This window comes from Capsicum annuum, chromosome 5, assembly GCF_002878395.1.
Source record: "Capsicum annuum cultivar UCD-10X-F1 chromosome 5, UCD10Xv1.1, whole genome shotgun sequence".
Lineage (NCBI taxonomy): Eukaryota > Viridiplantae > Streptophyta > Magnoliopsida > Solanales > Solanaceae > Capsicum > Capsicum annuum.
Window position 1 is genome coordinate 207,445,547 of NC_061115.1, and position 13,934 is coordinate 207,459,480.

General features: G+C 34.0%; 2 protein-coding genes across 3 annotated transcripts in view; one reads left to right on the forward strand and one right to left on the reverse strand.

The window, feature by feature from the left end:
* Nucleotides 1–5,021: 5,021 nt before the first annotated feature.
* LOC107872086 lies at nt 5,022–5,696 on the forward strand. The gene has a single exon (XM_016718891.1). The coding sequence runs from the start codon at nt 5,022–5,024 to the stop codon at nt 5,694–5,696; it is 675 nt and encodes a 224-aa protein (XP_016574377.1).
* Nucleotides 5,697–6,841: 1,145 nt separating this feature from the next.
* Nucleotides 6,842–13,934, reverse strand: part of LOC107871146 (U-box domain-containing protein 62) — a 16,665-nt gene continuing 9,572 nt past the window's right edge. Inside the window, exons 4-8 of one of the 2 annotated variants that reach the window (XM_016717959.2) lie at nt 12,670–12,727; nt 10,263–10,351; nt 9,991–10,086; nt 9,843–9,913; nt 6,842–7,341 (exon numbers count right to left, since the gene is read on the reverse strand). In XM_016717959.2, coding sequence (XP_016573445.2) covers nt 7,218–7,341; nt 9,843–9,913; nt 9,991–10,086; nt 10,263–10,351; nt 12,670–12,727 — 438 coding nt within the window. In that variant the 3' untranslated portion in view covers nt 6,842–7,217. The remainder of the gene's footprint in view (nt 7,342–9,842; nt 9,914–9,990; nt 10,087–10,262; nt 10,352–12,669; nt 12,728–13,934) is intronic. The other variant, XM_047412684.1, reaches the window with a different exon arrangement.

Consider the following 13,934-nt stretch of genomic DNA (forward strand, 5'->3'; position numbering starts at 1 on the left):
TCTTTCTATTTTGTAGAAACGTTAATTAATCGTACTTTAGATTTTCATTTTTCCTAATAAATTTATTATGGACATAAATTTTTATTTTTCCTAACAAATTTATCATGGACAAGTTATTAAAGTATGTTGATATTCCCTTTCCAACTTAATACATGTTTAATTATTAAATAAAAAAATATTTTTATATTTAGCTAAAAATATTTGAAAATTTATTTTTTTTAAAAATACAATTTGACTCTCCAAATATTAATGATACTAAATAATGAAAAATGAGAGTAATTCTGTTTCACATTTTTTGATGAAGAATTTTTTTTTGACAAAAATGAGATTATCAATATTTTATGAAATTTAGAACAAAATAAGTAATTTAACATGAAATATTAGAGCTTCATACACATTTAAGAAATATCAACAAAAATTTCTTAACATATATTTTTAGGAAAAAGAAACTAATAAAGTTTAAAAAAAAAAATTAGTAACTTTTTAATTTTTTTTGTATGATTTAATATGAAGGGAAATAATTAGCTAAATATTGTGAAGGGTGTTTTAGTAAACAAACAATATATTTTTACAAATAATGCACTACAGATTATTTTTAGTACCACAAATCAAACAACCACTAAAGAATAATACCAGGATAACTTATTCCACGATAACTAATCCCAGCATAACTTATCCCAGAATAACTAATCCCGGTATAACTTGTTTTCAAACCAAACGAACCCTTAGTGTAATACTTCCTCCGTTTAAAAAAAAATGACCTACTTTCCTTTTTAGTTCGTTTAAAAAAGAATGATCTCTGTTCTTTTTTGGCAATACTTTAATTTCAACTTTCCACATGACATGTTTAGAACCACAAGATTAAAAGACATTTTGGTACATTTGATATAACTTTAATTTAAGGCCACTAGATTCAAAAGTCTTCTTTATTTTCTTAAACTTTATGCCAAGTCAAAGTAGGTGATTCTTCTGAAACGGAGGGAGTAATATTTTCATGGGTCTTTTATAGTAGCTGCATGATGTAAACACTTATAATGCATGACTTTTGCTTTGGCTGTCTAAAATGTCAGTGTACTTATTGACATATTTTTAATAGCGGTTATGCATTTCAAGAAATTAACATTAAACCATGATATGGTGTTTTCTCTATCAAACAAATTTTTAACCAAGTATGTTCTTTTATTTGAGACTAAAAGAATGTATTCAATACACGTAATATCTACCCATATGAATATCATATCTTAACAGGCATTCAAGAGTCAATACATGAATTTTGATGAATTTGAAAGAAGTTGTATTGAGAAATGTATACGGAACTTTTGATACGTCTATCTGTGTCAAGGGCTGTGGATCCGTAACTGCACAATATATCATCTTTTCTTATGTGAAACTTGTTAAAAAAACACAACATATATCTTGTTTAATGAAATCAATTGGCATCTATGTTTGATCTACAAGCCTGATGTAATGAAAAACGAGCACCCTGCCTAAACAAACGGCTCCTTACATTCCGACAACTGACGAGCGGATAAATGAACTTTGAATTGGATTTTTTTGTGCGAAGAGTGTGTTAGCGCCTATTTCCACCTGCCTAGTGAAATTTCTTTCTTATTAATTTGTTTGCTTTTCTTAGAGTTATGCATGTGTTTTTTAGTTTTCTGTTCGTGGTGTTTTGGTGATATTTGTGATTTCGTATAGATAGTTCATAGTATAATTACTCTGTAGATATCATGTTTCTTTTATTATCTAGTTGTGTGTTACCTCATTTTGTTGTTTGTCTTTATGTTTTTTGCTTGTTATATTTTTATTTGTTCTGAGTCGGGGGTCTATCGAAAACAACCTTTCTACTTCATCTGAAATAGTGATATTGGTATGGACTGTATACACTTTACCCTTCCCAAACCTCATTTTATGAGAAATACACTGGGTATGTTGTTGTTATCCAAGCTCAAGTGTGACATCAATTTTGTTTTGCCCACAATTTAGTGTTGTTTCCCAAGTTGCTAGATGTAATTTATGTTAGCGTCTTCTAGATATAAATGTCCATTTGAAGACTGATCTATGTACAAGGCTATACCTTCTTTCTCTTTAATCTGTTACTTCTCTCAATAAATAAGTCATTTATCTTGAATGAAAACTCAATAAAAAAAATTTCTAATGTTAGTGTACAGTGGGTTGTGCTTGACCAATGTCCACAAGTGTTTTTGACAAAAAATCGACGCTTTTTAGCTTATGAAAAATAGGGTCTGCTACTGTTCAAAAACATTTATTTTTTCTCCAATTCTGGCGAAAAAATTCAACACTTTCTGAAAGAAAATATACTTTAGGCTTCGCAGAAGCTTGGCTAGACATTTTGGTATGATATTGAATTTCTTTTCGAGGTAGTTGAAAAGACACCAATATAGAGAAAATATTTAGGTCCCGTTTGGCCATAAACTTTTTTTCACTTTTTTGAAAATAATTTTTACTTTATGTCAAATTCAATTTCAAGTTGATGTTTTATCATGAGAATTTCAAATACAACTTGGAGTTGTATTTGAAAGTGAAAAACAAGAAAAAATTATTTTCACTTTTTTTCATCCTTAACGCAATTTCAACTCCAACTTTAAAATTTTTTAATTTTCATGGCCAAACACCCACTAAATGTCCCTCGTTTTTTTATTTTGTATTTCGAAAACTTTATGATACCCAATTGTGATTGATGTAATAGAATTTGTCCCTGGCATTTATTAGAATTTTGTATAAACTAAAGGCCAAAAAACGTTTCAAAGATTATTCTCACTCCAAAGGTGGAGCAACCACGTTGTAAATGACTTGAAGATATTTTATATATATCCAAATATACATTCGTGTGAATGTTACACACAAGTTTGTATATCATATCCTGGAGCAGATCTATTAAGATTCGTGAGGTGCCACGCCACCCGTAAGTTTCGACATAAACTCTATACATGTATAGGTATATATACAGAATATAGATATATAATAATAGTGTCACCCAGTGTACCAAAGTGCTTTGTAGCGCCACTGAGAAAGCGTATATATTATGCCTGGAGCATGCAGGTTGGCATCCCGCTGGCAGCAAACCTTTTTTGGTGGTTATTTATACTTAGTTTATTTCTATCAATTAAATTAACTGTATCCAACTATGCAGCAACCTCTTTTAAATTATATTTTACTAGTGAAGTCAAAATTATACTTATTTAAAACTTTTTATTGGCCCGTAATACATCAAATTTCATATCATTAAGACGTTAACTTAGGTATAATTAGAATCCATTAATTGACTTGTCCTTTCAATATAAATAAGATTTAAATTTTGTGCAAAGTATATAGATTAATCTTATCAGATTAAGTTGATCTATAATAATAACCCGATCTTATAATTGAAAAATTCCTTTTTATTCCTCTTCACTAGATATGTTTTTAATTATTATTGACTTATATTAATTCATTTATTTTTGACTAAAATAGCAAGTTTAGGGAGAGGGTTTAAGTTCTTTATATGTTGTTATCTGAGCTCTGACTCTATTTCAAAATACCAAATTATAAATTTTGAATATGTAATGAATTTTAATTCTTAATTATTATAATAAAACTTTGCACACAAAATTGAGGCCAAATTGCGAAAGTCATATTTTTTTTTTAAATAAATAGATAAAAAGTTGAAGCATTCCTTTTCTAACCACTCCCTGTTAAGAGATAGTAGCGGAGCCAGAATTTTTATTAGAGAGGTTTAAAATCGAAATAAAAAAACACATGAACTAGTCGAAGGGGTTTCAACATCTACTATATATCAAAAAAAAAATTAACTATATATAAATAGTACAGTTTTCTGACGAAGAAGGTTAAAATGAACACTTTGACCATAAATTGGTTCTGCCCTTGGAGGCGAATCCAGGATTTGGAGTCTCCGATTGTTTGAATCGACAAGTGTACTTGGCACCCTGAGACTCCGAATCCTGGATCCGCCTCCGAGATCATATCGATTTTTGTATGTATATATTCATACAAATAACCGTAATATACAATTAGACAGTTGTCATATGTTGATATATACATATATCTATAAGTTGTATAATTAGTTTTTGGTTTGTATTAAATATATTGATTTATATTTTATACATTATATATCGGTATTCAACTACATGTGTTTGTATATAACTGAAGGTATTTTGTATAAATTATATTTAGTCATAAAGTGAATTTGTTTGTAAATTTCTATCAAAGTGGTTGTATTTTTGTATATATGTTGTTATATTTCCTTCACATACATTTTAAATTTGTATATTTATACATATAATCTGAACTTATATTTATTTTATACTTCTGAATTTATATTGATTCGTATTTATCTTGAAGATATGAGTTGTAAGCGTTTGAATTTATATTTAAATGTTGAATTCAAAGTAATTTTTTATTTGTATTAATTTTATCTTCATATTTTTATTTATAGCTAATTTCATGAATAAATATATTAAAATTATATTTTAAATTCTAAATCTTACGAAGAATTCAAAGAAATTTTAGTTTGAATTTAATTTTAATATTTTAAAATTAAAAGATAAGCTATAATAATTTATATGAAAAAAAAAAAAAGATTTGAAAAGATATGTTGAAGAGAATAAAGGAAAGAATCACTCGAGATATTTGCCTTAAATAATTTATTTGGATATAGTATACGAAGAAAACCACAATCTCACCTCAAGAATTATGATACGCGTGTCTCATCATTCACAAACGTGGCATAATATGATTGGTGCCACCTCATCACCAATTGGTCTCAAGTGTTACATGTCAAACCTAAGACATGTGCCTTTTGTTACCCAACCCATTCTTTGCTTGTGCCTTTGCTCAAACTACCCATTCCATGCTCGTGCCACATTCTCAATAACACAAGAATTTTTCTATTCAAATCTCACTCCTCAATTCCCTCAACAACAAAAAGAAAAAGAAAAATCAATCCCGGGAATTAACTAATTCCCCGGTACGAGTGAAATTTTCTCACAAAAAAAAAAAAAATGACTTCATTATGGGTGAATCCGAGTGTTCCTCTAAGAACATTGGATAAAATTGGAACGATACAGAGAAGATCAACAACAGCATGCATGTTGCAAAGAAAACCTATTGGTGTTTCTTCTACATCTCTATCTCTATCAAATTGTAGGGTCGCGAAAAATGATGATCAAAGAAAGGAAAAAGCAATATTATCAAGAAACATCGAAGAGTGGATGAATGTGTCGATGGTGGACATTGTAAAGAATTTGAAACAAGCTCCATTGTTTGTCCATGTTTACGCGAATGAGGATGATGAGAGAGGAGGACAAGTAAGACGAAGACCACGGATTAAAACTGAGAGAGCCATGTTGGAGAAATGGCCAATGATGAAAAGTGAATGGGAAAGTGGAAAAACAACAACCCCAGATGGACTAATATTTGTTCAAGAACTTCGCGATGATGAGGAAGAAAATCGAAATGTGAATTTAGTTGAGGACTCAGATGAAGTGTTGAAAAAATCTTGGGGAGTAATTGTACAAGAAAAGGGAATTGAATTTGGACCTACTTGTTATTTGTTGAAGACTAGCAGAGTTAGAGCTGGTAGAGGAATGGATTTATTTTGTACTCATTTTTGTTTAGTAAGAGTTAAGAATTTTAGGGATAGTGCTTTGAAACAGTTTAAAAGTTGTTGGTTGTGAGGGGGGAAAAGAAGCATTCTTGTGAGCTGTGACTCCCACCCCCACCTCCCATCCCATGGCTCGATGGCTCGGGAACAGTTCAATGGTCAACAGATCACAATTTGAAAAAATGGAATGCAGAAAATAATATGATTGTATTGTTCTATCTAGATGATGATTCTGCTAGTATTTGTCCTTATAATTCAATTTCTAAGTGAATTTGGGTGTCAAATTGTGATAGTTTTAAGGATTTATTTCTCATCTCACATTTGATATTTACTTCTTGTCAATTGTATGTATATATAGGTATCGATTTTTAGTATAATCACTTTATCTATAGACATATATGAGTAGACTTGTTTGCAAAGTGATGCCAGATGACACCCCTGGACTAGGGTGGTGTTGTGCATGCGAAGAAGAAAAATCTAAGAATCCAATAATGTCTTCCTTTTTACCTGATATTGGCCTCTTAGGGATCATTTGGTTATTGGGATTAGGATAGTAATTTCAGCATAAAATTTGGAATTCACCTAAATGAAATTCATGTCTCCTTCCTTTGGTCGAGAGGGAGAGGAATTGGACTTTGCCTCTTCTATTACATTTACATTATATTATCGGGAAGTATTTAACTCGTATCACGTTAATGGTAGCACCTATACACTTACCAACCGTTGTGGAGAATCACAGGTGAAAATTTGATCACCAAGATCTTATTTGTAACGGAGTGCCGCAACAATTATGCCTCAAGTACCAACCGAGCTAGGGTCGGTCTCAAGTAAAGAATAAAATTATCAAGATCTTATTAATAAGGAGTGGTGCCGGCGTGCCGCAGCCATATTGCACACACACACCTTGACTAACCTGTTACCTTCTAGTCCTCATCAAGGCAGGCATATGGAAAAAAAAATCACCAAGCCCTCTATTGGAATTTGAATCCTAATCTCCAATAGTTTTCACCAACTTCATTGACTGCTAGGCCAAACTTTTGCGTGCCTGGAAAGTCGTCACCCCCCACACCCCACCCCAACACGCGCGCACACAATTCTGGGGTAATATCATTGCTGCCTGGCTAGTTTGCCCCCATCATCACTTAACATTGTTGACAAGATGCACTTTCCAAATTCAATCAAATCACATTTGGCATTATCATAATGAGCTTCAGAAGGTAAAGCAGACGATATTTTCATCTTCATAATTTCTGAATAGGAGTCGATACAAAGTCCTGTAGAAACCACTCTATAATTCTTTATTTTGAATAAGTCTGGCGACTCTATAGTTCATATCTCTGATTTCATCCCAACGCTGTAGTGCTACAAGACCTCTACAATATACAACACCTACGCCTGAGAATCACGTTGAACAGATGCAAGATCTAAATTACAGCTTGAAAAAACAACTCAATGCTTGTTCTAGTTGGACTATATGTATCAAACATGGTCTATGTGCAGTAAGTTAGGGCGAGACAGTCATGATCACTTTAGGACGAGAGAGTCATGGACATTTTAGGACGAGAGAATCGTGATCATTCTGCTGAATGGAACTCTACAGCCAGTTGGCTGCCGTCTTACTTGATATTGGCTGGACTGATAAATTATCTGGAACCTTGGCTAGGGAGCGATATTGCAACTTCACACTCTCAGCATTATCTACTGTCTTTACAACATACCTGCACAAGTTGTACATTCAGATTAATAGTCATTCCTCATAGGTAAAATGGATCATTAGAGATTAGAATCTTTAAGAACATCCTTACCAGTGTTTGTTTAAATGTGACATATGGAACACGACACATTATACTACAGATTCATAACAAGAGAGGTAATAACTTCTCAGTACTAACAAAGGTTGAACCAAGAACTCCGTCTTCTTCATAGTACAGAAAACCATTACACATGTGGTTGAAGAATTTTATCAAATATTGTAAGATGCAAGAACAAATCGTGACATCAATTGTATAGATAGATGCAAATCCCGATATATTCCACAAAGAAAAAAGGAAAGAGTTGAATAAGCTGTATTCAGCAGTTGCTCAATAGGCAAAACTCAGAAGCCTCTTGACAAGGTTCAATGAAGATAAGTGTGTTAAAAAAATCAGAGTCAGATTCTAAGGGTTTAGCAAAATGCAACAAACTTAAGATTAACCTTTTCTTCCCTTTTCTGTGAAAAAGTAGAAGTTGATAAATTTAGATGAACTGAAGAAATCTTTTTAATAAACTAATAACACAAAATAAGCATTTTCAGGTAAGCGATTTTTTTAGATAGATTTTCAAGGTCAGGAATATGAAATACAATGGAGTATGTTAAGTCTTGCGTGTTTTACTTGCGTCAAGCATTTTAAAATTCATAAAGCGTACCACTTATCTGAGTTATGTGCATGTACTAAGAATAGTTTCTGATGGATTAAATCTTTCCCCTAAACTGTACAAGAGCCATGCACAGTAATCATGGAACTTTTACTTGGATAAAGTCTCAACACTCCCCACAGAAAAGGCTATGTTCCAAAGTTTTCCGGTAGAGAGAGGAGAAAATCTAGAATAGAGTTGTAAAATATTTTGAAAATGATTCTTTTTTAATATAGACAAAGATTGACCACCTTCCACTATCACTTGGGCAGGGTAAAGAGACTTGGGGCCTGTTTGGATTGGCTTATTTAAGTGCTTTAAAGAATTTCTTTTTAGTGTTTGTGTAAATAAACACTTTTTTTATAACCGTGGTGTCCGGTTCAGATTGTGCGCACCTCGACTAATTCCACGGAATACCTGTCACCTCCCACCAGCTTCAGGTACCAGGTAACTCTGTCCACCATGGCTAGCACAGATGGGAAAAACCACCTAGTGTTTGTCTCTGTTAGGAATTAAACCTAAGACCTCATGGTGCTCAACCCAACTTCATTGAACCACTAAGCCACTCCCTTGGATGCTCTTATAAGCAGTTGGTTATAAGTCAAAATCTTAAAAATAAGTGAAAAGTTAAATATGCTAACTCATGGCTTTTGGCTTATATGTCAAAAGCCAAAAGCCAATCCAAAGGCCCTCTTACTCTATACGACACTTCATTTTATGTTTTGGACTACTCAAATTATTAAAAGAGGACTGCATCCAAGTCTCAATATGATAAGAGCAGTCTCTCGCACTTTATGTGAAACGGGAATTAGGGGAATTAGGACATGCATGTATAGAAATCAAATACAAAACAAAAGAGGGTTACAGATAATGCCAAGTTTTCAAGAGTTCTGCACAACGTTTGGATAAAGGAAGTAGATGAAATGTCAGGGTAGTAAGAACATTGGTTATCTTCCGCTCCTATCGTTGGCACAACTAGAAGGGACATAAAGACATTCGCTTCCTCCTTTTCACCAATTATGAGGGTCCCTCCCTTCTCTCTCAATTAACCATGCACGAGGAAAATTACCTCTTCCTGCCTCCGTTACTTCCCCTCCCATAAAATTCTCCAGCCATTCCCACGAAACATACTAGTTAAACTTTTTGTGATGACCAGTGTTGCGCATAAATGTCTAATTCAAACTCTCCCCATCCCAAAATATTCTTTTTATCTACAAGAAGTTGAACTGTAAAATGCTTGAGTATATAGTTATATTTAATCTGGCGGAAGAGTTCCGAATAATGGTGTAAAATGTAAAAAAGTGGTGAAGTATTACTTTATATTTAAGCTGAAGTGCTGAAAGGAGCAAAATTTGTATTTTGAGATGGGTTAAAGTTATTTTGAGACTGAGGGAGTGCATGACACGTATAGACTCTCCAACTTCCCAGTTGGATGTCTCTGCTAGAGAAGTGTAGATTTTTTTTTATAGTCGAGCAATTCCTGAGGTCCAGGTGTGGACGGTTCGAAACAAAATGGATAACAGGCCCACCTCTCTGCCCTTCTCCGCTTAAATACTCATGGAAAAGTACAAAGCATCGAACTATGCATAACACATACATCATGTTGTACGCGTTTACCAGTGAACCAAAGCCTGGACGAGAGACGTCTGGATTTATCAAGATTTTAATCTTTAAGTCTTAACAGATATATAGAATTCAAATGTTGAGAGCATAAGCACAAAGAATATTTTAATGGACATTTTCAAAATCATAGTAAATTGCTTTGAAAAGTCAGAAAGGATGTAATGAAATTCAAGACAACAAACAATGCAAAGAAAAGATGTACCATCCATTCAAGCACTGAGTGGTAACAACAGCCTCACGACCCACAAAACGCTGAGGTGTCCTTTTGTTACCCTATTTGGTTAATAATTTCAATTAGATACCCATTAAAAACCAATCAGGAATTGAAATTCAGATATTACTGGAAGAACCTTTATTATAACCCTGTCTGTCACAGCGAATGGAAACTGAACCCCTCTTCCTCTTAGATGATCCGAAAATGCTGAATCACCAAAGGTCCCTTTATCCTGCATAGAGATATAATATTAAGACCTTAGAGTAAAGTCAGATTTTTTAGTACAAGGATACAATCAGATAGTCCCTACTTTATCCTTTTATTTCTAGTCTAAATTAAACATCATTCAACATTCTTTCCACTTCATTTCAGGTAGTGATATAATTTAAAAATATGAAAATGGCAAACCTGATCATATCTCTCCCTTCTTCTTTTTAAAGAACGGTTGAGATGTGACTCCTCTTCTCGACGGAATGCTTGAATTGCAGTTCGAAGAGCTACACATATATGGAGAGGTAAATAGAAATCATGAGAAAGAACTGAGGTAAGTAGCGCTGTATGAACTCACTCTTAGCCTCATTCCATACCTTTAAAATGCAGAAAGGACCAATGAAGCACATAAATAATCAATCTGTAATCTATGTTATTTCAAGCACGGATGAGTGTGACTAGAAGTTCAAAAAGAGTGTAAAACTAGGATCCTAAAATTAGAGCTCAAACCCCATGATGTGCGTCTAACTTACACACCACATGTTGTGATCTTATCACTAGACCAAATCCCTGAAGGCATCAGACAAGATATTTATCCAGTTGATTTAACGTTTATTTGCTTTTTGACAAAGTAATGCAATGAGTTTGGAAGCCCTTCTAGCTCTAACAAAGGGCAGAATCAACTGAAAGAACATGTCGGTTGTTAATTAGATATCCTCATTCTTCTAGGAAAATCTACGGTTGCTGCTTCTAGTTTGGAAATCAACAGCAAAGAGATACCTTCGACTGAAGAAGTGAAAATGACAAAACATGACACAGAATGTACACCGGAGAAATGGTAGTTCAGAAATAGACAAAGCAGCTTAATGTGTGAAAGTAGTGCAAAGAGTAGACATGATAAAGGAATAGTTCTCTCTTCTGTACTGTGGTCGAAAAAGAAGACTTGGATCACATTCCAAAAATGAAAACATGAGATGTTTACAGTCTCATTTTTTTTTTTTAAAGAATGGCAAGTGATGAGATGTTTTACAGTCATAAGCACACCTTAGAAGCATGTGAGGTGATCCACTGATTCTTAAGGACATCTGACGGCAAGTCAATTTATTGCAACTGCTTGCTAGGGTGATATGTCTATAGATGATAGGCCAAAGGGAAATAGAAAGCTGGTGGAATTAACTTGGAATAATAGGTTGAAATATGAAATCAATTTAAATCACAGGAAGGTAAAAGTGTTGTCCTAAAAAAGTCATCAAATGTGACCTTGCTCTAAAGTCTAAATCTTCAAGCTGAGTACTCATAGGGTCATGCAGTTGTGGATGACTCCACATACTAGGTCTCAAGATACAGCTATGAAGGCTTGTGAGGATGCTTTGAATTTTAAGGTACATAATGGTGCCAAAGGTTCGTGACATTTCTTGAACCGACGGAAGAGGTTGAGTGCTGAAGGAACGACTATCAAAAAGGAGGTTGAGCGGTGAACATGATTAGATTTAGGAAAAAGTTATTGAGGAAATGAATTATTTTTACTTGTCTTGACAACAATCAAGACATGTTACAACATTGTTCTTAGCTAGCGTTTGGCCAAAGATTCCCAAATATTTTTGGCAAATCATTTTTGGGTGAAGATTTGGGTGAAATTTCAACATGTGTTTGGCCATAGTATTTGGAAAACACATTTCACCTTTAAAAGTTCCCAAAAATGAAATTTGGCCCAAATACTAGTTTTTCCTAGTATTTGGGAATTTGGATTATTTGTCAAAAGTAAATGCCAAATAATTGCAAATTGTATGGCCAAACACTATTTCCAAGTTTTTTCCCAAAAACTACTAGGGAAATCCATGGACAAACGGGTCCTTAGATAGGGGCCAGTGTAAACCATGGTAGTGTTTCCTGGACATTGAGTCTGTGCCACCACCAGAGAAGTTTCCCCACGTATTTTTTTTTGCAAAGTTATTCAGCCAGGAATAATTTTCTCTTCATGTCCTCGATAAGATCAAGGTGTGTCATGTCCTATCTAATTACCTTCCTCCCATGCCTCTATCTCTCCTGATGCCCGCCATTGCCAACCTATCCACCTCCTCATTGGGGCATCCACTCTTCTCCTCTTCACATGCCCAAACCATGTCAGTCTCGCTTCTTCATCTTGTCCACCATGAAAGTCACTCCTATCTCGTCCTGGATATCTTTATTTCTAATCTTATCTCTCCTAGTATGCTCACACGTAAATTTGAAATAAATAATTATACAATTGAATTGTTATATTATATGTATTCAAATAACTATAAGATCTTAAAAATAATATATATACATATTTAAGTTCAAATACGTATATACAGTTGAATTATTTTATACAATAATCATAAAAAATTGGTTTTCGATATGTTCGGTCATTTTTGCATAAAACCGAAATACTAAATAGCCAAAAACAATTTTTTGTTCAGTTCAGTATTTGGTTTTAACAGAATTATGAATACTCCAAGGAACATCTCTATAAGGCAGCAGACATTTGAAAATGAACTGGCATTCACTGGACAGAATTATCAAGTACAGGGAAAACTAGAGGAAACAATACACTAATCTACCAAAAGTACAGAAGTATACTTACATAAATTAGGTGACACTGAGTCTTCGGACACCGCTTGTGAACAGATATAGCAAGCTTTCTGAAAATACACCAAAAAGGCTAATAAGACACTTTATAACTATGAGAAATATAGGAGAAAAAATATTATTGAATTGTTGCCTCTAAATTATTACATTGAGACCCTATTGTTAGACACTACATTCCAATCCTATTCCTAATAGGACACTACATTACAATCCCTTTCCAAGTAGAATTCAATATGCTATTCCTATTCTTATTCTAACACTCCCCCTCAAGCTGGTGCATACAAGTCATACGTACCAAGTTTGTTACAAATGTAATTAATATGAGGTCTGGTGAAGGACTTGGTGAAGATATCTGCAAGTTGATTACTTGACTTCACAAATTTTGTAACAATATCTTCCGAGAGTATCTTTTCTCTGAAAAAGTGACAATCAATCTCTATGTGCTTGGTCCTCTCATAGAACACTGGATTAGATGCAATATGAAGGGCTGCCTGATTATCAAATACAAGTTCCATCTTACCAGTTTCTCCAAATTTTAATTCTCTCAGCAATTGCTTGATCCAAACCAGCTCGCAAGTTGCTGCAGCCATTGCTCGATACTCTGCTTCGGCACTAGATCGAGCAACCACACTCTGTTTCTTACTCTTTCAGGATACCAAATTACCTCCTACTAAAACACAATATCCAGAGGTAGAACGTCTATCAGAAAGTGATCCTGCCCAATTAGCATCTGTATATCCAATAATATGCTCATGACCTCGATCCTCGAAGAATAGTCCTTCACCTGGAGATGACTTTATATATCGCAAAATCCGAACAACTGCATCCCAATGAATATCACAGGGGAAAGTCATAAACTGACTTACAACACTCACAGGAAAAGAGATGTCAGGTCTAGTCACTGTGAGATAATTCAACTTTCCAACCAACCGCCTATACCTTCCAGGATCACTAAGTGGCTCCCCTTGTCCTGGCAGAAGTTTAGCATTTGGATCCATAAGAGTGTCAACGGGTCGACATCCCATTATTCCTGTTTCCTCAAGAATGTCTAAAGCATACTTGCGTTGAGAAATAACAATACCTGAGCTGGACTGAGCAACCTCAATCCCTAGAAAGTATTTCAATCTGCCAAGGTCTTTAGTCTGAAAATGCTGAAAGAGATGTTGCTTCAAGTTAGTGATACCATCTTGATCATTGCCGGTAATAACAATATCGTCAACATAAACCACCAAATCTGTGTATTTATTTGGTGGTTTATGT